Raw genomic sequence first — 27727 nt, 5'->3', positions numbered from 1 at the left:
ATACTGCCCCTATGTATAAGAATATAACTACTATAATACTGCCCCTATGTACAAGAATATAACTACTATAATACTGCCCCTATGTACAAGAATATAACTACTATAATACTGCTCCTATGTACAAGAATATCACTACTATAATACTGCTCCTATGTACAAGAATATAACTACTATAATACTGCTCCTATGTCCAAGAATATAACTACTATAATACTGCCCCTATGTACAAGAATATAACTACTATAATACTGCCCCTATGTACAAGAATATAACTACTATAATACTGCCGCTATGTACAAGAATATAACTGCTATAATACTGCCCCTATGTACAAGAATATAACTACTATAATACTGCTCCTATGTACAAGAATATAACTACTATAATACTGCCCCTATGTATAAGAATATAACTACTATAATACTGCTCCTATGTCCAAGAATATAACTACTATAATACTGCCCCTATGTACAAGAATATAACTACCATAATACTGCCCCCATGTACAAGAATATAACTACTATAATACTGCCGCTATGTACAAGAATATAACTACTATAATACTGTCCCTATGTACAAGAATATAACTACTATAATACTGTCCCTATGTACAAGAATATAACTACTATAATACTGCCCCCTATGTACAAGAATATAATTACTATAATACTGCCCCATGTACAAGAATATAACTACTATAATACTGACCCCGTGTATAAGAATATAACTACTATAATACTGCTGCTATGTACAATCATATAACTACTATAATACTGCTCCTATGTACAAGAATATAACTACTATAAAACTGCCCCCTATGTACAAGAATATAACTACTATAATACTGCCCCTGTGTACAAGAATATAACTACTATAATACTGCCCCCTATGTACAAGAATATGACTACTATAATACTGCCCCTATGTACAAGAATATAACTACTATAATACTGCCCCTATATACAAGAATATAACTACTATAATACTGCCCCTATATACAAGAATATAACTACTATAATACTGCTCCTATGTACAAGAATATAACTACTATAATACTGCCCCTATGTACAAGAATATAACTACTATAATACTGCTACTATATACAAGAATATAACTACTATAATACTGCCCCTATATACAAGAATATAACTACTATAATACTGCCCCTATGTACGAGAATATAACTACTATAATACTGCCCCTATGTACGAGAATATAACTACTATAATACTGCTCCTATGTACAAGAATATAACTACTATAATGCTGCCCCCTATGTACAAGAATATAACTACTATAATACTGCTCCTATGTACAAGAATATAACTACTATAATACTGCCCCTATGTACAAGAATATAACTACTATAATGCTGCCCCCTATGTACAAGAATATAACTACTATAATACTGCCCCTATGTACAAGAATATAACTACTATAATACTGCCCCTATGTACAGGAATGTAACCACTATATATTGGCATTGTCAGGGTTGGGTACAGACGCCATGTTCTCTGCCCCTTCCCCTCCTCCCAGCCCTGGCATTCCTTGTGAGGACAGATATGAGCAGCCAGTGCTGTCCTGCTACTAATTTTAGCAGTCACAGTACAGTTTGGAGAGTGTCGTCCCCCCGGCCCTCCCTGTGTGATCAGTTCTTCTCCTCCAGGGTCTTCTCAGGACTCCAGGTAAACGTTCTGCTCTCTTGTTCTGCTCATGTTAGTGGTTTCTCCTTGGGCTTCGAGGTGTCAGCTCTGGGGGACATGCGGATTTTAATGCTGTTGTGTGAAGGCCTTGCCTTCGTCCTTGTCGCTCTGTTAGCTGAGGCCGACCACCTGTCTCCGGCTCTCACAGACCTGTCACGTCCAGCTGCCCGGGTCTAAGCTCAGTCCTAAATTCGGTTGATATCATCCTTATGCCCTCGGAGGTCGGCGTGATGCCCGTACCCACTATTCGGAACTGGTGCCAGGTTATAGTAGAAGCTCTTAGAGCAATTAGTAATGTAACGCTGTGCACTTGGCCACATTGTTGCAAATTTGGCGACTTTTTTTGTGGCGCCATCCGGGTGTAACTTGAGATTTGGGCAAAAATCCAAGTGTTTCGTTGCTGATTTTCTGGCAAATCGGAGTTGGATTTTTCTGATGTTTTATTTTTATGTTCTTGTTACTTTTTGGTCTGGATCTGATATAATGTAACATTGTATTTTTCATGTTTACAAACATCTTTATTCCTAATCGTGGCTGATCGCTGCGGGATCGGTAGTGCGGGTGCAGAAGGGGGCGGTCTGTTTACTCCATAGAGGTGGCGTATGTCCTGGGTATAGGGTCATATGGGTTATAAGATTTTAATCTCTCAGTACCAGATTACAATGTTTGATTGCACCAATTGTATGCTGCCCCTATCCCTGTCCGCCCAATCTTAATTGGTTCCACCTCCCTTCCTCCCTTGTTCCTGGGAGGTAACAATCTGTTCAGGTTGCTCCGCCCACGAGGAACAACATTGTTTGCATAGTTAAAGGGGTAGTCCAATATTGGAAAGACATGGCTGCCTTTTGTGACATTGGAGCATCCCGGTCTATTGATCTGAGTGTCAGACACAACCTGTCTGTGGTGCTGTTTTTTGGAAGAAGATAGCCATGTTTTTCTGTTCAAGAATTAAAGTGTTAATTATCTTTATTCCTGCTTGTGAAAGTTGGGTGACAATCAATATGGACCCTATTAGACCTCCCATAAAGGTAGTCAGTCACTGCTCCTAGATGTAACCTCAGGGGGTACAGCCTATACGAACTGTAAAGACTTTCCACCATTTGCACTCTTAGCTGGTCCTGCTCTCAGCCGAGAAATAGATACATTGTATCCAGTGTAGACAGTGCTCTGTGAGCTGCACACATCTGATAGTTTGTTACAATGTATCAGTTTGGAGTCCACAGAGCATTGTCTACCCTGGATACATTGTATCCACTTCTCAGCTATATACACACTAGTGTTCTCATTCATTGACAGCACGCTGAAGAATTGTAGAACAGTTTTACTTATAACCTTATTATGCTTTACTTATGGACACTCAGAAAAACATTTTAATTACTGAAATTTACATCATTTCTAAATTTCAAATTTTTTAACAAACTCTCTCCTTGCTGTCAGGGAATGACACCCAGGCACCGGGTGCTGGATCCAACTATCATCATCGATGCCTGGTCTCCCTGCGATCAGCGCGACCAGGTGACAGTTTTGAGTCAGAGCCAGTACCCGCCATCTGTGAATGGCGCGCATTAAATAAATGCTTTTTTGTTTTTTCTAATGGCATGGGGTCCCAACTTATTTTTCCTAACCAGCTGAGAGAAAGCAGACAGCTGAGGGATGATGTTTATATTTTGGTCAAAGGCCAATATTCATAAAGTTTCCCAGCCAATTAATAACAGTTCACAGTTGTTTGCTTAGCCTTTACTGATTATTAAAAAGGGGATACCCAAAAAAATAACGTGGGGGTCCCCCCTATTTTTAATAACCAGCAAAGGCTAAACAGACAGAGTTGGATTAAGCACCCGGCGCCTGGAAACAGCACTAGCTGTACTGCTTTTCCCAGATGCCGGTACGTGTCACACGGATGTTACACATGGGGGAAATACCAGGATTTATGAAGGGGGTCTTATGAAGGATTGTCTGAATTTCAGACATTGTAACAAACCCTTCAGCTGCGAGAAATACTAGGCCAGGTTGTCCTGGTTTGTTTTTTTCAGCCTCTGAATGTAAACAGGATAACAAGTTTTGCTACAATGTGTCAGTGCAGGTAAGAACTATAGCACTTAGTATAAATCTCATGAGAAAGATTTGCGCTGCTTAGGATTTTCTACCTTTGCACATTGTAACAAACCATCAGATGTGTGAGCAGGACGAGGTCAGGACCTTTTTTTTTGCCTCTGAATCCACTCTCCGTCCGTGGCATCGTGCCGGTATGCTGACGGTTAAGTCATTGCTTGAATAACAATTCCCTTGGACTTTCCTGCCATGATTTGTCCCAAAACAGCTGAAAGCTGAGGCCAAACGTAATAATGCAAAACTGCCCCTAGATAAATGGAAACTATGCAGGAATTGCTATTTAAGCAACTGCTTCCCATCATCTGCAAAGTAGATTAGAGCAGAACAGTGGCTGTCATACTTCTGGCGAGGATTTGCTGGCGGGCGGCCGCTCCATAAATGCTGGGAGTCATTGTTTACCCGAATAAATGCGGATCCTATGAAGGGCGAGAGCAGGATCAGCGGCGGATAAGACCCTGGAAACGCCAGAGCCCCTAGCAACGTGTACGTAGTAACGTAGAGATAAAAATATCCATAGCTGCTCCCCCCTGAGCTTTTTACCGAAACCACTGGTTTATAACAGATAAAATGATTTCCTCCGGCTTTCATCAGGATCCAGGTGCGTTTCCACAAAGCGATTGCCTGTAAGCGATTGCATCTAATAAAATTATTCCTTATGACTTAAATATCTATGCAAAGACGGGAGATCATTGTCTGGCAACTGCTCCATAGAAACTTCTGTAAAACTGATTGGTAATATATCTGTCCGCAGGGTATTTGTGGGATACAGACCACCATAAACAGCACCGACATGACCATCAGGGCCAGGAACTGGAAATGACTCACTGGTTCACCAAAGCCGATCTCTAGAAACTGATCATAGAGGCTGTCCCTGCTCCTGTCAGCGGCACTGTACCTAATAACCGTTCACGGGATACGGACCACCATAAACAGGACCAACATGACCGTCACGGCCAGGAACTGGAAATGACTCACTGGTTCACCAAAGCCAGTCCCTAGAAACTGATGATAGAGGCTGTCCCTGCTCCCGTCAGCGGTACTGTACCTAATAACCATTCACGGGATACAGACTGCCATAAACAGGACCAACATGACCATCAAGGCCAGGAGCTGGAAATGGCTCTCTGGTTCACCAAAGCCGGTCCCTAGAAACTAATCATAGAGGCTGTCCCTGCTCCCGTCAGCGGTACTGTACTTAATAACCGTTCACGGGATACGGACCACCATAAACAGGACCAACATGACCGTCACGGCCAGGAACTAGAAATGACTCACTGGTTCACCAAAGCCGATCTCTAGAAACTGATTATAGAGGCTGTCCCTGCTCCTGTCAGTGGTACTGTACCTAATAACCGTTCACGGGATACAGGCTGCCATAAACCGCACAACATGACCATCACGGCCAGGAACTAGAAATGACTCTCTGGTACACCAAAGCCAATCTCTAGAAACTGATCATAGAGGCTGTCCCTGCTCCCGTCAGCGGTACTGTACCTAATAACCATTCACGGGATACAGACTGCCATAAACAGGACCAACATGACCATCAAGGCCAGGAACTGGAAATGGCTCTCTGGTTCACCAAAGCCGGTCCCTAGAAACTAATCATAGAGGCTGTCCCTGCTCCCGTCAATGGTACTGTACTTAATAACCGTTCACGGGATACGGACCACCATAAACAGGACCAACATGACCGTCACGGCCAGGAACTGGAAATGACTCACTGGTTCACCAAAGCCAGTCCCTAGAAACTGATGATAGAGGCTGTCCCTGCTCCCGTCAGTGGCACTGTACCTAATAACCGTTCACGGGATACAGGCTGCCATAAACAGCACCGACATGACCATCATGGCCAGGAACTGGAAATGACTCTCTGGTTCACCAAAGCCGGTCCCCAGAAACTGATCATAGAGGCTGACCCTGCTCCTGTCAGCAGCACTGAACCTAATAACCATTCACGGGATACAGGCTGCCATAAACAGCACAACATGACCATCATGGCCAGGAACTGGAAATGACTCTCTGGTTCACCAAAGCCGATCCCTAGAAACTGATCATAGAGGCTGTCCCTGCTCCCGTCAGCGGCACTGTACCTAATAACCGTTCACGGGATACAGGCTGCCATAAACAGGACCGACATGACCATCAGGGCCAGGAACTGGAAATGACTCTCTGGTTCACCAAAGCCGATCTCTAGAAACTGATTATAGAGGCTGTCCCTGCTCCTGTCAGCGGTACTGTACCTAATAACCGTTCACGGGATACAGGCCACCATAAACAGCACAACATGACCATCAGGGCCAGGAACTGGAAATGACTCTCTGGTTCACCAAAGCCGATCCCTAGAAACTGATCATAGAGGCTGTCCCTGTTCCCGTCATCGGCACTGTACCTAATAACCATTCACGGGATACAGACTGCCATAAACAGCACCGACATGACCATCATGGCCAGGAACTGGAAATGACTCTCTGGTTCACCAAAGCCGGTCCCCAGAAACTGATCATAGAGGCTGTCCCTGCTCCCGTCAGTGGCACTGAACCTAATAACCATTCACGGGATACAGGCTACCATAAACAGCACCAACATGACCATCACGGCCAGGAACTGGAAATGGCTCTTTGGTTCACCAAAGCCGATCCCTAGAAACTGATCATAGAGGCTGTCCCTGCTCCCGTCAGCGGCACTGTACCTAATAACCGTTCACGGGATACAGGCTGCCATAAACAGCACCGACATGACCATCATGGCCAGGAACTGGAAATGACTCACTGGTTCACCAAAGCCGATCCCTAGAAACTGATCATAGAGGCTGTCCCTGCTCCCGTCAGCGGTACTGTACGTAATAACCGTTCACAGGATACAGGCTGCCATAAACAGCATTCTGCTGAGAGGGTCTGAGGGGTCTGCGAGGCTATGGCAGGAGACGGTTCACACTGTATGCGGTTGCTGTAGTGTAATGATCTCATGGAGACAGACTTTACAAGCCGATACCTATACAGAGTACAGACTACCATAAACAGCGTCATCTTTGGTCGATGATCCCAAATGTTGAGATTTCTTTCTTTTGCTCTTATTCTTGGTTTAGCAACTCCCTGGAACGTCGAGCGTAAGGCCTCAACCACAAACACCCCCTGAGTATTCGCCATTCGCAGAATACAGGCTTCCATAAACAGCGCGCGTCGAGGGAACAATTCCTTGTTATAACCATATAATTGCAGCTTGCTCCCTTCTACAGCTTTATTCTCCATTGCTTAGCCTGATACTTGTGTCCACCTATACATGGCCCGCTGCCTGGGGTAGACATATCATTGGTCGTACAGGGGGCCGAGAGGTGAGGGGGCCACGTCCAGCTCCAAATTAGGTGGAAGTGATGAGATATTGAGCCTCAGAGGGCCCTTACCCCATTTCTGGAGCTGGACTTGCACTGTGCCGCCTGGTGGGCACAGGGAGATATATGTTAGTTATTGAGGGGGCAGCGCTTTTCATACTGTTGCCCCAGTGTCCCCCTATATTGCACATTACCCCCAGCATTGTGCAATGATGACTACTCCTCCTCCTGCTCGCTGCCTGCTCTGGCGATTGCCCGTGCTCAGCAGTTCTCCGTTACATTGCTATTCACATTCTGTCACGGACGCTTTCCTTCGGGGGGAGATTGATTCTGCCGCTCCGCACCGTGCCGGCGCTGACATGTATTTATGCCTCCTCTCTGCCCTGTTTCCCTCTACGGTCGTTCGGCGTCCACAGAACGAGGCCCCCAGCTCATAAGAACAGCTTGACATAACATCCCATGGCTGGAAACGAGTCCCCGCCATGTGCCGCTTTGAAGATCGTCCTCTCTGTCTGGCTCTTCAGATGTCTTGACAAAGCGCGGCCCCTCGCTGGAATGGCGGCGCTTGGCTGTTAAAAGCCCGGCGGCAGGAGAAGGCCCGGCAAATACATTGTGTCACCGCTGAATGTCTGACGACTAGCTCGGGGGGTGAGATGGAAGTGAACTTCAAACTGAAAAATGAAAAGCCTCGTCTGGTCTGCGTGGAAGAGTCGGCGCGAGGCGAGGGACCCGCTGGAGAGCTCTCCGCACGACCACGGCTGCCGATGGAAATAAACAGGAGAAAGTGACAAAACAAAGGGACGGAAAGTTGGCGCCACGGGGATGTGTGAAATGAGAGACTTTTGGGACTTGGTAAGAAAAATGTTAAAAAAAAAAGAGGAGGGGAGGAAACACTGAAGAGGGCGAGGAGAACAATAAAAAGACTCACATTAAGATCTGTTCATACCGCCATTGTGAGCCTCCATCACAGTCATATAACCGCCATCTAGAGATACAAAACCTCGGCAATATAAGCTGATCATGTCATTCATGCACCATTTAGATCCATCAGACACAGAGTCATAGCTGAACCAAAAGCCAAAACGTCAGCGTGAACGGAATAATCATCAACATGAAATGTTATCGTCAGTAATATAATACTATCCTCAATCATCAAATGTCATCAGTCATTAATTACCAACATCAATTATCATATTCAGTCATCAATTATCATCCTCAATCACCTTCTTAATCAATAACCATCATTATTACACTCAATGATCATCAAATATCATCAATCATCAACTACAATAATCAAAAATAATCAAAATCATCATCAATTATATCATCAAATATCATCAATCATCAACTACCATAATCAAATATAATTAACATCAATTATATAATCAAATATCTTCAGTCATCAATTATCATCCTCAATCACCTTCTTAATCAATAACCATAATTATTGCACTCAATGATCATCAAATATCAACTACCATAATCAAATATAATCATCAATTATATTAAATATCATCAGTCATCAATCATCTTAATAACCATAATCAATTATTACACACAATGATCATCATCAAATATCATCAATAATCAACTATCATAACAAATCTAATAAACATCAATCATTAATTACAGCATCAAATATCCTCAATCATAAATGACAATAATCAATTATCATTGTGTCATCACATTCAATTACCATCATCAATTATCATCGTCAATCATCTTCATAATCAATAACTACAATCAATGATTATACTCAATTATCATCATCAATTATTATCCTCAATCATCGTTATCAACCATCAATTATATAATCAAATATCCTCAGTAATCATTGACCGTAACTAATTATCATCCTCAATCATCTCCAATATCCATAATCAATGAGTATCCTCAATGATCATTATCAATTAGCATCATGAAATAACATCAACCACCATAATTAATCATTCTCAATCATCAACACCATCAATTTCTATCCTCAGTCATCTTCATCGTCATGATCTTCAATCACTATCAATTATCATCAATTATCCTCAATCAACAATTAATAATAATAATAATTTTTATTTATATAGTGCCAACATATTCCGCAGCGCTTTACAACTTATAGAGGGGACTTGTACAGACAATAGACATTACAGCATAACAGAAATCACAGTTCAAAACAGATACCAGGAGGAATGAGGGCCCTGCTGCTCGCAAGCTTACAAACTATGAGGAAAAGGGGAGACACAAGAGGTGGATGGTGACAATTGCTTTAGTTATTTGGACCAGCCATAGTGTAAGGCTCGGGTGTTCATGTAAAGCTGCATGAACCAGTTAACTGCCTAAGTATGTAACAGTACAGACACAGAGGCTATTAACTGCATAAAGTGTATGAGAACATGATGCGAGGAACATGATTATGTTTTTTGTTTTTTTTTAATGATAGGCCACACAGGGATAGTTAGGTTAATGCATTGAGGCGGTAGGCCAGTCTGAGCAAATGAGTTTTTAGGGCACGCTAAAAACTGTGGGGATTGGGGATTAATCGTATTAACCTAGGTAGTGCATTCCAAAGAATCGGCGCAGCACGTGTAAAGTCTTGGAGACGGAAGTGGGAGGTTCTGATTATTGAGGATGCTAACCTGAGGTCATTAGTGGAGCGGAGGCCACGGGTACGGTGGTAGACTGAGACCAGAGAGGAGATGTAGGGTGGTGCTGAGCCATGGAGTGCTTTGTGGATGAGGGTAGTAGTTTTGTACTGGATTCTGGAGTGGATGGGTAGCCAGTGTAATGACTGGCACAGGGTAGAGGCATCGGTGTAACGGTTGGTGAGGAATATGATCCTGGCTGCAGCATTCAGGACAGATTGGAGCGGGGAGAGTTTGGTAAGAGGGAGGCCGATTAGTAGAGAGTTACAATAGTCCAGACGAGAATGAATAAGTGAGACAGTAAGAGTTTTTGCAGAGTCGAAAGTAAGAAAAGGGCGAATTCTAGAAATATTTTTGAGATGCAGATAAGAAGAGCGAGCCAGTGATCGGATGTGGGGGGTGAATGAAAGCTCGGAATCAAGGATGACCCCGAGGCAGCGGGCATGTTGCTTGGGAGTAATGGTGGAACCGCACACGGAGATGGCAATGTCAGGCAAAGGTAGGTTAGTAGAGGGAGAGAACACGAGGAGTTCAGTTTTTGACAGGTTCAGTTTCAGAAAGAGGGAGGACATGATGTTAGAGACAGCGGTAAGACAATCACTGGTGTTTTCTAAAAAGGTCGGCGTGATAACAGGAGAAGAGGTGTATAATTGGGTGTCATCAGCATAGAGATGGTACTGGAAACCAAATCTACTGATTGTTTGTCCAATAGGGGCAGTATACAAAGAGAAGAGGAGGGGGCCTAGGACTGATCCTTGAGGAACCCCAACAGTAAGGGGAAGGTGAGAGGAGGAGGAACCAGCAAAAGATACAGTGAGGGAGCGGTCAGAGAGATAGGAGGAGAACCAGGAGAGAACGGTGTCCTTGAGGCTGATGGAGTGGAGGATAGTGAGGAGGAGCTGATGATCCACAGTGTTATGACCTGGTGGTTAAGGAGCAACATGGGACGAGCTCTGAGGAGATGGTATCTTTACTGACCGCAGTTCCTGAACCTAACACAACACTAGAAGTAGCCGTGGAATGTTCCTGTCACTCCCTAGACATCTCGTCACAGCCGGAGAACTAGCTACCCCTAAAGATGGAAACAGGAAAGCTATCTTGCCTCAGAGAAAGTTCCCAAAGGACAGACAGCCCCCCACAAATATGGACTGTGAGTGGAGAGGGAAATGACATACACAGAATGAAAACAGGATTTAGCAAAGGAAGCCACTTCTAACTAAATAGACAGAATAGGAAAGGGTACAGTATTAAAAGCTAAAAAAATCCATCACAGAGTTTACAAAAAATCTCCACACCTGACTAACGGTGTGGAGGGCAAATCTGCTTCCCCAGAGCTTCCAGCTTAACTGAATATTGAATACTGACAAGCTGGACTAGAGCAAACATAAAATGAGCTGAATGATTAAGTCCACAGCAAGAGGACAACAAAAGAACATGCAAGGAGTAGGACTTATCTTTGCTGAACAGGACCGACTATCAAGGAAATCCAAGGAGAGATCTGAATCCAACCAAGAAACATTGACAGCTGGCACTGGCTGAAGATCAGAGCCAGGCTAAATAGCAGAGCAGGAGAGACGATTAGTGGAAGCAGCTGCTAAGCTAAATCCAAGGAGCAGCAGTTCCACTTAAAACCACCGGAGGGAGCCCAAGGGCAGAATTAACAAAAATGCCATTTACAACCACCGGAGGGAGCCCAAGAACGGAATTCACAACACCACAGTGTCGAATGCATTCAGGCTGCTTGCTGTCAGGGAGTGGAGCAATAGACATGCAGGATATTTCAGTTCAGAGAATGAATGATAAGTTTACCTGTATGAAGAGAAAAGAGATGCTTGTTATATTCTGCCATGTTATAACTGCCGAGTACTTAGAAAAAGTACTTTGGATAAATGTACACGAATAATAGTGCACGAATGCACCCCTGCTCAATTACCATCCTCAATCATCTTCTTAACCAATGACCATGATCTATTATTACAGTCAATGATCATCAATTATCAATCATCAATTACAGCTTCACATCTCCTCAATCATCAATTACAATAATCAGTTATCATCTTCAGTCATTACAATCATTTACCATCATCAATTATCATCAAAATCAATTAATAACTTATCCTCAATCATCGTGATCAACCATTAATTACATCATCCAATATCTTCAGTCAATCATCCACCAAAATCAGTCACCAACAATTATCGTCAATAATCTTCATAATCAATAATTATAATAAATGATTACACTCAATGATTACCATCAAATATCAATAATCAATTATCATCTTTAATAACCAAAATAACCAAAATCAATGATTATTTGCAATGATCAACAATTACCAACAAGACATATCATCGATCATCCTCAACTACCATAATTAATCATTCCCAATCATCAACTACCATAATTAATCATGATCCTCAATCAACACCATCAATTATCATCCTCATCTTCATCATCAAATTACTATAATCAGATAATGATCCTCAATCAACATCCCCGACCCCTACAATAATCAACTATCATCGACCATTATCAATTACCATACTCAGTTATCATCCCTAGTCAATTACCATAATCAGTCATTATCCATAATAACCATCAATTAACAAACTATCATCCTCAGTCATCATCATCATGTTCTTCAATCATCATAATCGATTACCAAAAACAATCAACATCCTCGCTGATCAATCATCATTATCAATTATCACAATTATCATCCTCAATAAACAATTCCCATCATCCATGATCGTCAATCAATTACCAATATCATAAGCATTCAATTCTGTCTTCAAGCATCATCATCATCAACAACACAATAATTAGCATCAATACATTTATTATCATCCTTAAAAATATTGTTCTTGATCCTAATCAATATCATCAATGTATCATCGATATTATAATATCCATGAGGACAGTGAATAATTAACTACTTTTCATCATCCACCCTACAAAAACAGTGAAAAATCATCCATAACAGACGCTTTATAAAAAGGTGTGTGCAACTCCATTGACGACCACAAGATGGCAGTGTCATTCATGTGATTGAGTCTTCTTGCCACTATAGATGTCACCTCCAGGTTTTTGCCCCTCATGTTGGGATTCTTCCCCCCCAGCAAGCAGTGTTTTACAGCATTGCCAGAAATGAATTTCTGTTCTCTGATGTGGTCTCCAAACTGTTGCGAAAACTACAACTCTCAGCATCTAGATCAAGGCACGCTGGGAGTCGTATTTTCGTAATAGCTGGAGAGCCTCACCAATCTATAAATTCACTCTTTTTTTTTTTTCTTTTTTTTCAGGGTGACCCATCATGGCGTCCGGCCAAGACCAAGACCATGAACAAGTGGTCCCTGATAAATGCGACGAGGATGATGATGTTTTGGCCGTCCAAGCCCGATACCTTCGCAGCCCGTCCCCCAGCAAGTGAGTAACATACGGCTGCTCATTTCTGAAGAGGAGATTGAAAAAAAATTCAGAAGTAAAAAAAGAAAGTTTAAAAAAGTTAAAAAAAAAAAAAGTTCTTTGAAAAAAAAAAAAAAATAGTTTGAGTCGCGTTGTCTGAGATTCATAACTTTTTACCTTTCTGTTGATGGAGCTGTGAGACGACTTGTTCTTTACATGTCGAGCTGCAGTTTTTCTGGATAACATTCTGGGATACACACGATTGTTTGTATTTTTTGTGGGGTTTTTTACAGCGCTTATTAGACGGATTAACTAATTTTATATTTTGATAGATTGGACATAATACTATATAAGATGTATTTATTTATTTTGTATTGATAACAAAGATTTTTTTGTACAGTTTATATATATATATATATATATATATATATATATATATATATATATACTAGATGGTGGCCTGATTCTAAAGCATCAGGTATTCTAGAATATGTATGTATGTACGTCGCGCTTAGCACAGCCACATAGTATATAGCACAGCCACGTAGTATATAACACAGACAGCCATATAGTATATAGCACAGCCACATAGTATATAGCACAGCCACATAGTATATAGCAGCCACATACTATATAGCACAGCCCACGTAACACAGACAGCCACGTAGTATATAGCACAGCCGCGTAGTATATAGCACAGCCACGTAGTATATAGCACAGCCATATAGTATATAGCACAGCCACATAGTATATAGCACAGCCACATAGTATATAGCAGCCACATACTATATAGCACAGCCACGTAACACAGACAGCCACGTACTATATAGCACAGCCACGTAGTATATAGCACAGCCACGTAGTATATAGCACAGCCACATAGTATATAGCACAGCCACATAGTATATAGCAGCCACATACTATATAGCACAGCCCATGTAACACAGACAGCCACGTAGTATATAGCACAGCCACGTAGTATATAGCACAGCCACGTAGTATATAGCACAGCCATATAGTATAAAGCACAGGCCACATAGTATATACCACAGCCACATAGTATATAGCAGCCACATACTATATAGCACAGCCCACGTAACACAGACAGCCACGTAGTATATAGCACAGCCACGTAGTATATAGCACAGCCACATAGTATATAGCACAGCCACATAGTATATAGCACAGCCACATAGTATATAGCACAACCACATAGTATATAGCAGCCACATACTATATAGCACAGCCCACGTAACACAGACAGCCACGTAGTATATAGCACAGCCAAGTAGTATATAGCACAGCCACGTAGTATATAGCACAGCCACGTAGTATATAGCACAGCCATATAGTATATAGCACAGCCACATAGTATATAGCACAGCCACATAGTATATAGCACAGCCACATAGTATATAGCACAGCCACATAGTATATAGCACAGCCACATAGTATATAGCACAGCCACATAGTATATAGCAGCCACATACTATATAGCACAGCCCACGTAACACAGACAGCCATGTGGTATATAGCACAGCTACATAGTATATAGCACGGCCATAGCCACAGCCATGTTTTTCTACAGTTTTATTTTATTATTGTTTTATTTTAACCCCTTTCTGACCTCGGACGGGATAGTACGTCCGAGGTCAGAAGCCCCGCTTTGATGCAGGGCTCCGGCGCTGAGCCCACATCAAAGCCGGGACATGTCAGCTGTTTTGAACAGCTGACATGTGCGTGCAATAGTGTCGAGTGGAATCGCAATCCATCCAATGCTATTAACTAGTTAAATGCTGCTATCAAACGCTGACAGCGGCATTTAACTACCGCTTTCGGCCGCGTGGCCGGAAATGAGCGATGCGTTGGCATAGCAACCAGAGGTCTCCTTGAGACCTCTATGGTTGCTGATGCCGGCTTGCTGTGAGCGCCACCCTGTGTTCGGCATTCATAGCAAGCCTGTAAATCACTTACATAGGGGCGATCTGATGATCGCTGCTATGTAGCAGAGCCGATCGAGTGGTGCCAGCTTCTAGCCTCCCATGGAAGCTATTGAAGCATGAAAAAATAAAAAAAATGTTTAAAAAAATATGAAATGAATTTAAAAAAAATACAAGTTTAAATCACCCCCCTTTCGCCCCATTCAAAATAAAACAATAAAAAAAGTCAAACATACACATATTTGGTATCGCCGCATTCAGAATCGCCCGATCTATCAATAAAAAAAAAGGATTAACCTGATCGCTAAATGGCGTAGCGAGAAAAAAATTAGAAACGCCAAAATTACGTTTTGTTGGTCGCCACGACATTGCATTAAAATGCAATAACGGGCGATCAAAATAACGTATCTGCACCGAAATGGTATCATTAAAAAACGCCAGCTCAGCACGCAAAAAATAAGCCCTCACCTGACCCCAGATCACGAAAAATGGAGGCGCTACGGGTATCGGAAAATGGCGCATATTTTTTTTTTTTTTAAAGCAAAGTTTGGAATTTTTTTTCACCACTGTTATATTCTTGTACATAGGGGCAGTATTATCAGTATTATAGTAGTTATATTCTTGCACATAGGGGCAGTATTATCAGTATTATAGTAGTCATATTCTTGTACATAGGGGCAGTATTATAGTAGTTATATTCTTGGACATAGGGGCAGTATTATAGTAGTTATATTCTTGTATATAGGAGCAGTATTATATTAGTTATATTCTTGTACATAGGAGCAGTATTATAGTAGTTATATTCTTGTATATAGGGGCAGTATTATAGTAGTTATGTTCTTGTACATAGGGGCAGTATTATAGTAGTTATATTCTTGGACATAGGGGGAGTATTATAGTAGTTATATTCTTGTACATAGGAGCAGTATTATAGTAGTTATGTTCTTGTATATAGAGGGCAGTATTATAGTAGTTATATTCTTGTACATAGAGGCAGTATTATAGTAGTTATATTCTTGTATATAGGGGCAGTATTATAGTAGTTATATTCTTGGACATAGGGGCAGTATTATAGTAGTTATATTCTTGTATATAGGAGCAGTATTATAGTAGCTATATTCATGTACATAGAGGCAGTATTATAGTAGTTATATTCTTGCACATAGGGGCAGTATTATAGTAGTCATATTCTTGTACATAGGGGGCAGTATTATAGTAGTTATATTCTTGTATATAGGGGCAGTATTATAGTAGTTATATTCTTGTACATAGGGGCAGTATTATAGTAGTTATATTCTTGGACATAGGGGCGGTATTATAGTAGTTATATTCTTGCACATAGGGGCAGTATTATAGTAGTTATATTCTTGTACATAGGGGCAGTATTATAATAGTTATATTCTTGGACATAGGGTGTTGTGAATTCGGTTTGTGGGCTCCCCCGGTGGTCTGTTATGGTAGTGTCTCTTATGTGCCTTCCTCCATCTCTGATTACCTGTCGCCACCCTCTTGGGGAGTTTCCTATTTAAGGCTGCTTGGCTGTTAGTCACATGCCGGCCATCAATGTGCTAGTAGCATTCTGTTGCATTCACCTGCCTCAAGTTCCAGTTCAGCTAAGTTGAATTTTGTTTCTTGTTTTGCTATTTTTGTCCAGCTATCTGCAATGTGACTCTTCAGTGCTGGAAGCTCTTGTGGACAGAAAATTACTACTCCAGTGGCATGAGTTGTCACTGGAGTTTAAAGTAATTTCTGGATGGTGTTTTTGAATAGTGTTTTTAGGTCGACCGTGAAGTAACTCTTTCCTGTCCTTCTGCTATCTAGTAAGCGGACCTCACTGTGCTAAATCTGCTGTTCATCCTACGTATGTCATTTCCTCTGAACTCACCGTCAATATCTGTGGGGGGCTACTGTCACCTTTTGGGGTTCATCTGGAGGTAAGGCAGGCCTGTATATTCCTCTTATAGGGGTAGTTAGATCTCCGGCTGGCGCGTGGTGTCTAGGGCATCGTAGGTACATCCCCCGGCTACTGTAAGTGTTGGGTCAGGTTCAGGTCACGGTCGACCTTAGTTTCCATCACCCGAGAGCTAGTCCGTTTTGTATTTTTTTCCCATGGTCATTGGGGTAACCATAACAGTTTGGCCGGCCTGTAAAAAATCTATGTGTTAAAATATGCACTAAAGTAGGAAGGAGAAGAAAAGGTTTTTTTTTTTTTTTCTCTGTGTTTGAAAGTGCACCTTAGTTTGATCATTTGTATTCCTTGCTTAAACTGCAGTCTTCAGCCTTTTTTTTTTTCTCCTCTCCTCTTAACCTCTGAATGCTTGGGTTACACCCATTTGAAACATGGATCCACAGAGTTTAGTTGCGGGTTTGAATAACCTTGCGACAAAAGTACAGAACCTACAAGATTTTGTTATACGTGCTCCAATGTCTGAACCTAAGATTCCTCTGCCTGAATACTTTACCGGAGACAGATCCCGGTTTTTGAGTTTCAGAGAAAATTGCAAATTGTTTTTGTCTCTGAGATCTCACTCTGCTGGTGATCAGACTCAACAAGTTAAAATTGTTATCTCTCTACTGCGCGGCGACCCACAAAGTTGGGCATTTGCATTATCGCCAGGGGATCCTGCGTTGTTAAATGTAGATGCGTTTTTTCAGGCTTTGGGGTTGCTTTATGAAGAACCTAATTTGGAGATTTTGGCTGAGAAAGCCTTGATAGCTCTTTCCCAAGGGCAAGATGAAGCTGAGATATACTGCCAGAAATTCCGTAAATGGTCGGTGCTTACTAAATGGAATGAGTGCGCTTTAGCAGCTAATTTCAGAGAAGGTCTCTCTGATGCCGTGAAGGATGTCATGGTGGGGTTCCCTGTGCCTACAGGTCTGAATGATGCCATGAAATTGGCTATCCAGATTGATCGGCGTTTGCGGGAGCGCAAATCTGTGCACCATATGGCGGGGTCTTCTGAGGAAGAATCTGTGCACCATATGGTGGTATCTTCTGAGCAAAAACCTGTGCACCATATGGCGGTGTCTTCTGAGCAAAGACCTGTGCACCATTTGGCGGTGACCTCTGAAAAGGCATTGGAGCATATGCAATGCGATCGTGTTTTGTCTAGAGGCGAACGTCAAAATTACAGGCGCAAAAATGGATTGTGCTTCTACTGTGGAGATCCAGCTCATGTTATATCAGCATGCTCTAAACGTATAAATAAGGTTGATAAAAAGGTTGATAAATCTTTTTCTACAGGTACCTTGCAGTCAAAATTTCTTTTGTCCGTGACATTGATTTGTACCTTATCATCTGTGACTGTGAATGCTTATGTGGATTCTGGCGCCGCTCTGAGTCTCATGGATTGGTCCTTTGCCAAGCGTTGTGGGTTTGATTTGGAGCCGTTGGAAGTTTCTATTCCCCTGAAGGGTATTGATTCTACACCTTTGGCTAGCAATAAACCACAATATTGGACACAAGTGACTATGCGTCTTACCCCAGACCATCAGGAGATTATTCGTTTCCTTGTATTATATAACCTACATGATGTCTTAGTGCTTGGATTACCATGGTTACAGATTCATAATCCCGTCTTGGACTGGAAATCTATGTCTGTGTTGAGCTGGGGATGTCGGGGTATTCATGGGGATGCACCTTTGGTTCCTATTTCTTCATCTACTCCCTCTGAGATCCCAGCATTTCTGTCAGATTTTTATGATGTCTTTCAAGAGCCTAAAGTTGATTCTCTCCCTCCCCACAGAGAGTGTGACTGCGCTATTGAATTGATCCCCGGTAGTAAGTTTCCTAAGGGTCGCTTGTTTAATTTGTCTGTACCTGAACATACTGCTATGCGGGAGTATATCAGAGAATCCTTGGAAAAGGGTCATATTCGCCCCTCGTTGTCTCCACTAGGGGCAGGATTTTTCTTTGTAGGTAAAAAGGATGGTTCATTGAGACCTTGTATCGACTATCGACTTTTGAATAAGATTACAGTTAAATACCAGTACCCGTTACCTTTACTGACTGATCTGTTTGCTCGTATAAAGGGGGCTAAGTGGTTCACTAAGATCGATCTACGTGGTGCGTATAATTTGGTGCGGATTAAGCAGGGGGATGAGTGGAAGACCGCATTTAATACGCCTGAAGGCCATTTTGAGTATTTGGTAATGCCTTTCGGTCTCGCAAATGCTCCTTCCGTTTTTCAGTCCTTTATGCACGATATTTTCCGTGAATATCTGGATAAGTTTATGATTGTGTATTTGGATGATATTCTTGTTTTTTCGGAGGACTGGGAATCTCACGTTCAACAGGTCAGGAGAGTTTTTCAGGTTTTGCGAGCTAATTCTCTTTTTGTAAAGGGCTCAAAGTGTAGTTTTGGAGTTCAGAGAATTTCCTTTTTGGGATATATTTTTTCCCCTTCATCTATGGAGATGGACCCTGTCAAGGTCCAGGCTATTTGTGATTGGATGCAACCTACTTCTTTGAAGAGTCTGCAAAAGTTCTTGGGTTTTGCTAATTTCTATCGCCGATTTATAGCGGGTTTTTCTGCCATTGCTAAACCTTTGACTGATTTGACCAAAAAGGGTGCTGATGTTGCTATTTGGTCCTCTGCGGCTGTGGAGGCCTTTCAAGAGCTTAAGCGCCGCTTTTCTTCCGCTCCTGTATTGCGCCAACCTGATGTGTTACTTCCGTTCCAGGTTGAGGTGGATGCTTCGGAGATCGGAGCAGGTGCAGTTTTGTCGCAGAAAGATCCTGACTGCTCAGTAATGAGACCATGTGCGTTTTTCTCCCGAAAGTTTTCGCCCGCTGAGCGAAATTATGATGTGGGAAATCGGGAACTTCTGGCCATGAAGTGGGCGTTTGAGGAGTGGCGTCATTGGCTTGAGGGTGCTAGACACCAGGTGGTGGTCCTCACTGACCACAAGAATCTAATTTATCTTGAGTCGGCCAGGCGTCTGAATCCTAGACAGGCGCGCTGGTCGTTGTTTTTCTCCCGATTTAACTTTGTGGTGTCATATCTGCCTGGGTCCAAGAATGTGAAGGCGGATGCCCTCTCTAGGAGTTTTGAGCCTGACTCGCCTGGTGATTCCGAACCTACCGGCATCCTGAAGGATGGGGTGATATTGTCAGCTGTCTCCCCAGACCTGCGGCGTTCTTTGCAGGAGTTTCAGGTGGATAGGCCTGATCGCTGTCCGCCTGGTAGACTGTTTGTCCCTGATGATTGGACCAGTAGAGTTATCTCGGAGGTTCATTCTTCCGCGTTGACAGGTCATCCTGGAATTTTTGGCACCAGGGATTTGGTGTCTAGGTCCTTCTGGTGGCCTTCTTTGTCTCGAGATGTGCGCATGTTTGTGCAGTCTTGTGATGTTTGTGCTCGGGCCAAGCCCTGCTGTTCTAGGGCCAGTGGGTTGTTGTTGCCCTTGCCTATTCCTAAGAGGCCTTGGACGCACATCTCTATGGACTTTATTTCTGACCTTCCGGTTTCTCGTAGGATGTCTGTCATCTGGGTGATTTGTGACCGTTTTTCCAAGATGGTTCATTTGGTACCTTTACCCAAATTGCCCTCCTCCTCTGAGTTGGTTCCTCTATTTTTTCAGAATGTGGTGCGTTTGCATGGTATTCCTGAGAATATAGTGTCTGACAGGGGTACTCAGTTTGTGTCTAGATTTTGGCGGACGTTCTGTGCCAGGATGGGTATCGATTTGTCTTTTTCGTCTGCATTCCATCCTCAGACTAATGGCCAGACTGAGCGTACTAATCAGACCTTGGAGACTTACTTGAGGTGTTTTGTGTCCGCTGATCAGGATGATTGGCTTGACTTTTTGCCATTGGCAGAGTTTGCCCTTAACAATCGGGCTAGTTCTGCCACTTTGGTTTCTCCATTTTTTTGTAATTCAGGGTTTCACCCTCGGTTTTCGTCTGGTCAATTGGAGTCTTCGGATTGTCCTGGAGTGGATGCTGTGGTTGATAGGATGCATCAGATTTGGGGACAGGTTGTGGACAATCTGAAGTTGTCCCAGGAGAAGACTCAACAGTTCACTAATCGTCATCGGCGTATTGGTCCTCGTCTTTGTGTTGGGGACCTGGTGTGGCTGTCTTCTCGATTTGTTCCTATGAAGGTCTCGTCTCCTAAGTTTAAGCCTCGGTTTATCGGCCCTTATAGGATTCTGGAGGTTCTTAATCCTGTGTCCTTTCGTTTGGACCTCCCAGCATCTTTTAATATCCATAATGTTTTCCATCGGTCATTATTGCGGAGGTATGAGGTACCGGTTGTTCCTTCTGCTGATCCACCTGCTCCTGTGTTGGTTGAGGGTGAATTGGAGTATGTGGTGGAAAAGATCTTGGACTCCCGTGTTTCCAGACGGAAACTTCAGTATCTGGTTAAGTGGAAAGGTTATGGCCAGGAGGATAATTCTTGGGTGACAGCATCCGATGTTCATGCTCCCGATTTGGTTCGTGCATTTCATAGTGCTCATCCAGGTCGCCCTGGTGGTTCTGGTGAGGGTTCGGTGCCCCCTCCTTAAGGGGGGGGTACTGTTGTGAATTCGGTTTGTGGGCTCCCCCGGTGGTCTGTTATGGTAGTGTCTCTTATGTGCCTTCCTCCATCTCTGATTACCTGTCGCCACCCTCTTGGGGAGTTTCCTATTTAAGGCTGCTTGGCTGTTAGTCACATGCCGGCCATCAATGTGCTAGTAGCATTCTGTTGCATTCACCTGCCTCAAGTTCCAGTTCAGCTAAGTTGAATTTTGTTTCTTGTTTTGCTATTTTTGTCCAGCTATCTGCAATGTGACTCTTCAGTGCTGGAAGCTCTTGTGGACAGAAAATTACTACTCCAGTGGCATGAGTTGTCACTGGAGTTTAAAGTAATTTCTGGATGGTGTTTTTGAATAGTGATTTTTAGGTCGACCGTGAAGTAACTCTTTCCTGTCCTTCTGCTATCTAGTAAGCGGACCTCACTGTGCTAAATCTGCTGTTCATCCTACGTATGTCATTTCCTCTGAACTCACCGTCAATATCTGTGGGGGCCTACTATCATCTTTTGGGGTTCCTCACTGGAGGTAAGGTAGGCCTGTATATTCCTCTTATAGGGGTAGTTAGATCTCCGGCTGGCGCGTGGTGTCTAGGGCATCGTAGGTACATCCCCCGGCTACTGTAAGTGTTGGGTCAGGTTCAGGTCACGGTCGACCTTAGTTTCCATCACCCGAGAGCTAGTCCGTTTTGTATTTTTTTCCCATGGTCATTGGGGTAACCATAACAATAGGGGCGGTATTATAGTAGTTATATTCTTGCACATAGGGGCAGTATTATAGTAGTTATATTCTTGTACATAGGGGCAGTATTATAGTAGTTATATTCTTGGACATAGGGGCGGTATTATAGTAGTTATATTCTTGCACATAGGGGCAGTATTATAGTAGTTATATTCTTGGACATAGGGGCAATATTATAGCAGTTATATTCTTGGACATAGGGGCAGTATTATAGTAGTTATATTCTTGTCTATAGGAGCAGTATTATAGTAGTTATATTCTTGTATATAGGAGCAGTATTATAGTAGTTATATTCTTGTACTTAGCAGCAGTATTATAGTAGTTATATTCTTGTACATAGGGGTTGTATTATAGTAGTTATATTCTTGTATATAGGAGCAGTATTATAGTAGTTATATTCTTGTACATAGGGGCAGTATTATAGTAGTTATATTCTTGTACATAGGGGTTGTATTATAGTAGTTATATTCTTGTATATAGGAGCAGTATTATAGTAGTTATATTCTTGTACATATGGGCAGTATTATAGTATTTATATTCTTGTACATAGGGGCATTATTATAGTAGTTATATTCTTGTATATAGGAGCAGTATTATAGTAGTTATATTCTTGTACATAGGGGCAGTATTATAGTAGTTATATTCTTGTACATATGGGCAGTATTATAGTATTTATATTCTTGTACATAGGGGCAGTATTATAGTAGTTATATTCTTGTATATAGAAGCAGTATTATAGTAGTTATATTCTTGTACATAGGGGCAGTATTATAGTAGTTATATTCTTGTACATAGGAGCAGTATTATAATAGTTATATTCTTGTACATAGGAGCAGTATTATAGTAGTTATATTCTTGTACATAGGAGCAGTATTATAGTAGTTATATTCTTGTACATAGGAGCAGTATTATAGTAGTTATATTCTTGTACATAGGAGCAGTATTATAGTAGTTATATTCTTGTACATAGGAGCAGTATTATAGTAGTTATATTCTTGTACATAGGGGCAGTATTATAGTAGTTATATTCTTGTACATAGGAGCAGTATTATAATAGTTATATTCTTGTACATAGGAGCAGTATTATAGTAGTTATATTCTTGTACATAGGAGCAGTATTATAGTAGTTATATTCTTGTACATAGGAGCAGTATTATAGTAGTTATATTCTTGTACATAGGAGTAGTATTATAGTAGTTATATTCTTGTACATAGGAGCAGTATTATAGTAGTTATATTCTTGTACATAGGCACAGTATTATAGTAGTTATATTCTTGTACATAGGGGCAGTATTATAGTAGTTATATTCTTGTACATGGGGCAGTATTATAGTAGTTATATTTTTGCATGTAGGGGCAGTATTATAGTAGTTATATTCTTGTACATAGGAGCAGTATTATAGTTGCTATATTCTTGTACATAGGAGCAGTATTATAGTAGTTATATTCTTGTACATGGGAGCAGTATTATAGTAGTTATATTCTTGTACATAGGAGCAGTATTATAGTAGTTATATTCTTGTACATAGGAGCAGTATTATAGTAGTTATATTCTTGTACATAGGGGCAGTATTATAGTAGTTATATTCTTGTACATAGGAGGCAGTATTAGAGTAGTTATATTCTTGTACATAGGGGCAGTATTATAGCAGTTATATTCTTGCACATAGGGGCAGTATTATAGTAGTTATATTCTTGGACATAGGGGCAGTATTATAGTAGTTATATTCTTGTATAAAGGAGCAGTATTATAGTAGTTATATTCTTGTATATAGGAGCAGTATTATAGTAGTTATATTCTTGTACATAGGAGCAGTATTATAGTAGTTATATTCTTGTACATAGGGGCAGTATTATAGTAGTTATATTCTTGTACATAGGAGGCAGTATTAGAGTAGTTATATTCTTGTACATAGGGGCAGTATTATAGCAGTTATATTCTTGCACATAGGGGCAGTATTATAGTAGTTATATTCTTGGACATAGGGGCAGTATTATAGTAGTTATATTCTTGTATAAAGGAGCAGTATTATAGTAGTTATATTCTTGTATATAGGAGCAGTATTATAGTAGTTATATTCTTGTACATAGGAGCAGTATTATAGTAGTTATATTCTTGTATATAGGAGCAGTATTATAGTAGTTATATTCTTGTACATAGCAGCAGTATTATAGTAGTTATATTCTTGTACATAGGGGCAGTATTATAGTAGTTATATTCTTGTGCATAGTGTCAGTATTATAGTAGTTACATTCTTGTACATATGGGCAGTATTATAGTATTTATATTCTTGTACATAGGGGCATTATTATAGTAGTTATATTCTTGTATATAGGGGCAGTATTATAGTAGTTATATTCTTGTATATAGGAGCAGTATTATAGTAGTTATATTCTTGTACATAGGGGCAGTATTATAGTAGTTATATTCTTGTACATAGGAGCAGTATTATAGTAGTTATATTCTTGTACATAGGAGCAGTATTATAGTAGTTATATTCTTGTACATAGGAGCAGTATTATAATAGTTATATTCTTGTACATAGGAGCAGTATTATAGTAGTTATATTCTTGTACATAGAAGCAGTATTATAGTAGTTATATTCTTGTACATAGGGGCAGTATTATAGTAGTTATATTCTTGTGCATAGTGTCAGTATTATAGTAGTTACATTCTTGTACATATGGGCAGTATTATAGTATTTATATTCTTGTACATAGGGGCATTATTATAGTAGTTATATTCTTGTATATAGGGGCAGTATTATAGTAGTTATATGCTTGTATATAGGAGCAGTATTATAGTAGTTATTGCTCTTGTACATAGGGGCAGTATTATAGTAGTTATATTCTTGTACATAGGAGCAGTATTATAGTAGTTATATTCTTGTACATAGGAGCAGTATTATAGTAGTTATATTCTTGTACATAGGAGCAGTATTATAGTAGTTATATTCTTGTACATAGGAGCAGTATTATAGTAGTTATATTCTTGTACATAGGGGCAGTATTATAGTAGTTATATTCTTGTACATAGGAGCAGTATTATAATAGTTATATTCTTGTACATAGGAGCAGTATTATAGTAGTTATGTTCTTGTACATAGAAGCAGTATTATAGTAGTTATATTCTTGTACATGGGGCAGTATTATAGTAGTTATATTTTTGCATGTAGGGGCAGTATTATAGTAGTTATATTCTTGTACATAGGAGCAGTATTATAGTAGCTATATTCTTGTACATAGGGAGCAGTATTATAGTAGTTATATTCTTGTACATAGGAGCAGTATTATAGTAGTTATATTCTTGTACATAGGGGCAGTATTAAAGTAGCTATATTCTTGTACGTAGGAGGCAGTATTAGAGTAGTTATATTCTTGTACATAGGGGCAGTATTATAGCAGTTATATTCTTGGACATAGGGGCAGTATTATAGTAGTTATATTCTTGGACATAGGGGCAGTATTATAGTAGTTATATTCTTGTATAAAGGAGCAGTATTATAGTAGTTATATTCTTGTATATAGGAGCAGTATTATAGTAGTTATATTCTTGTACATAGGAGCAGTATTATAGTAGTTATATTCTTGTATATAGGGGCTGTATTATAGTAGTTATATTCTTGTATATAGGAGCAGTATTATAGTAGTTATATTCTTGTACATAGCAGCAGTATTATAGTAGTTATATTCTTGTACATAGGGGCAGTATTATAGTAGTTATATTCTTGTGCATAGTGTCAGTATTATAGTAGTTACATTCTTGTACATATGGGCAGTATTATAGTATTTATATTCTTGTACATAGGGGCATTATTATAGTAGTTATATTCTTGTATATAGGGGCAGTATTATAGTAGTTATATTCTTGTATATAGGAACAGTATTATAGTAGTTATATTCTTGTACATAGGGGCAGTATTATAGTAGTTATATTCTTGTACATAGGAGCAGTATTATAGTAGTTATATTCTTGTACATAGGGGCAGTATTATAGTAGTTATATTCTTGTATATAGGAGCAGTATTATAGTAATTATATTCTTGTACATAGGGGCAGAATTATAGTAGTTATATTCTCGTACATAGGAGCAGTATTATACTAGTTATATTCTTGTACATAGGGGCAGTATTATAGTAGTTATATTCTTGTACATAGGAGCAGTATTATAGTAGTTATATTCTTTTACATGGGGCAGTATTATAGTAGTTATATTTTTGCATGTAGGGGCAGTATTATTGTAGTCTTGGGATTGGTATATTTCATGTGATGTTGTATTCTTGTAGTTATTCCTGATATTTAGGTTTTCATACAAGGTTTACAGTGGTAAAGATAGTGTGAAATGTTGCTACACACTGAGGGACATAGTATTTTTTATACTTAATACTTAGTGTATGATATCGGTATTCATTTCTGTCACACCAGGACAGTTTTCGTGGAGTAGATTCCTCTAAGGATCGGTCACATACAGTAGCACGGCGTGGCGGTGAGGTTCTCAGCAGCTTCTGGATTTCATATTAAAACCAAGACAGCTCAATAGGGAACAGGGAGAGATAAGGAAAATGAAAATGGATATCACTCTCATTCTTGTGGTGTAATGCCGCAGACCTGCGTTTTGGTTTTCCAATTTTTTTTTCCAGACATACAGCTGGAATAAGCAGCCCTCTATGGTTGTCATAGCCAGAACATAGCAAGTGAGCATTTCTGCTACATACAGGCGATCTGATCATCGCCTGTATGTAGCAGAGGCGACCAAAATCCTTCAGCTTCTAGTCTCCCGTGGAGACTATTGAAGCATGCAAAAAGTAAAAAAAAAATGTTTTTAAAAATATATAAAAATTAAAATCACCCCCCTTTCGCCCCCATTGAAAATAAAGCAATTAAAAAAAAATCAAATCTACACATATTTGGTATCGCCGCTTTCAGAATTGCCCAATCTATTGATATAAAAAAATAATTAACCCGATCAATGCCGTTTAGGGCTGCATACAATGCTTTTCTCACTTTTTATTGCATTTCTTTAAGTGAAATGCCACTACCAAAACACAGAAATTCTAGCTTTTTTTTTTTTTTCGGTGTTTAACATCAGGTTTAGATCTTTTTTTTTAAATGTTATTTTAATAGAGCAGAAATTTGATGGACACGGTGAAGCCAAATATGTTTATTTTGGGGGTGTGATTTAAACTTTTAGATACTTATTTTTCCCTTTTTTATATTCTTCTATATTCTCATGATATTATATATAGGTTCACCTATATTAGCTATTATCATTATTTCTGTCCACTTCTCGCCTGCTGTGGTCCTCCTCCTTGCTCCGCAGTCGGTGTTTATTGCCTCCGATTA

General features: G+C 40.5%; 1 protein-coding gene across 2 annotated transcripts in view; it reads left to right on the top strand.

Moving 5' to 3' along the window:
• Positions 1–1554: 1554 nt before the first annotated feature.
• STYXL2 (serine/threonine/tyrosine interacting like 2) overlaps positions 1555–27727 on the top strand; it is a 101895-nt gene continuing 75722 nt past the window's right edge. The window contains exons 1-2 of one of the 2 annotated variants that reach the window (XM_077293747.1): positions 1555–1684; positions 13085–13208. In XM_077293747.1, coding sequence (XP_077149862.1) covers positions 13096–13208 — 113 coding nt within the window. In that variant the 5' untranslated portion in view covers positions 1555–1684; positions 13085–13095. Of the gene's footprint in view, positions 1685–12434; positions 13209–27727 lie in introns of those variants that run through there. The other variant, XM_077293748.1, reaches the window with a different exon arrangement.

The sequence above is a fragment of the Ranitomeya variabilis genome, chromosome 3, assembly GCF_051348905.1.
Source record: "Ranitomeya variabilis isolate aRanVar5 chromosome 3, aRanVar5.hap1, whole genome shotgun sequence".
Taxonomy (NCBI): Eukaryota; Metazoa; Chordata; class Amphibia; order Anura; family Dendrobatidae; genus Ranitomeya; species Ranitomeya variabilis.
This window is presented reverse-complemented; position numbering and strand designations above follow the sequence as displayed.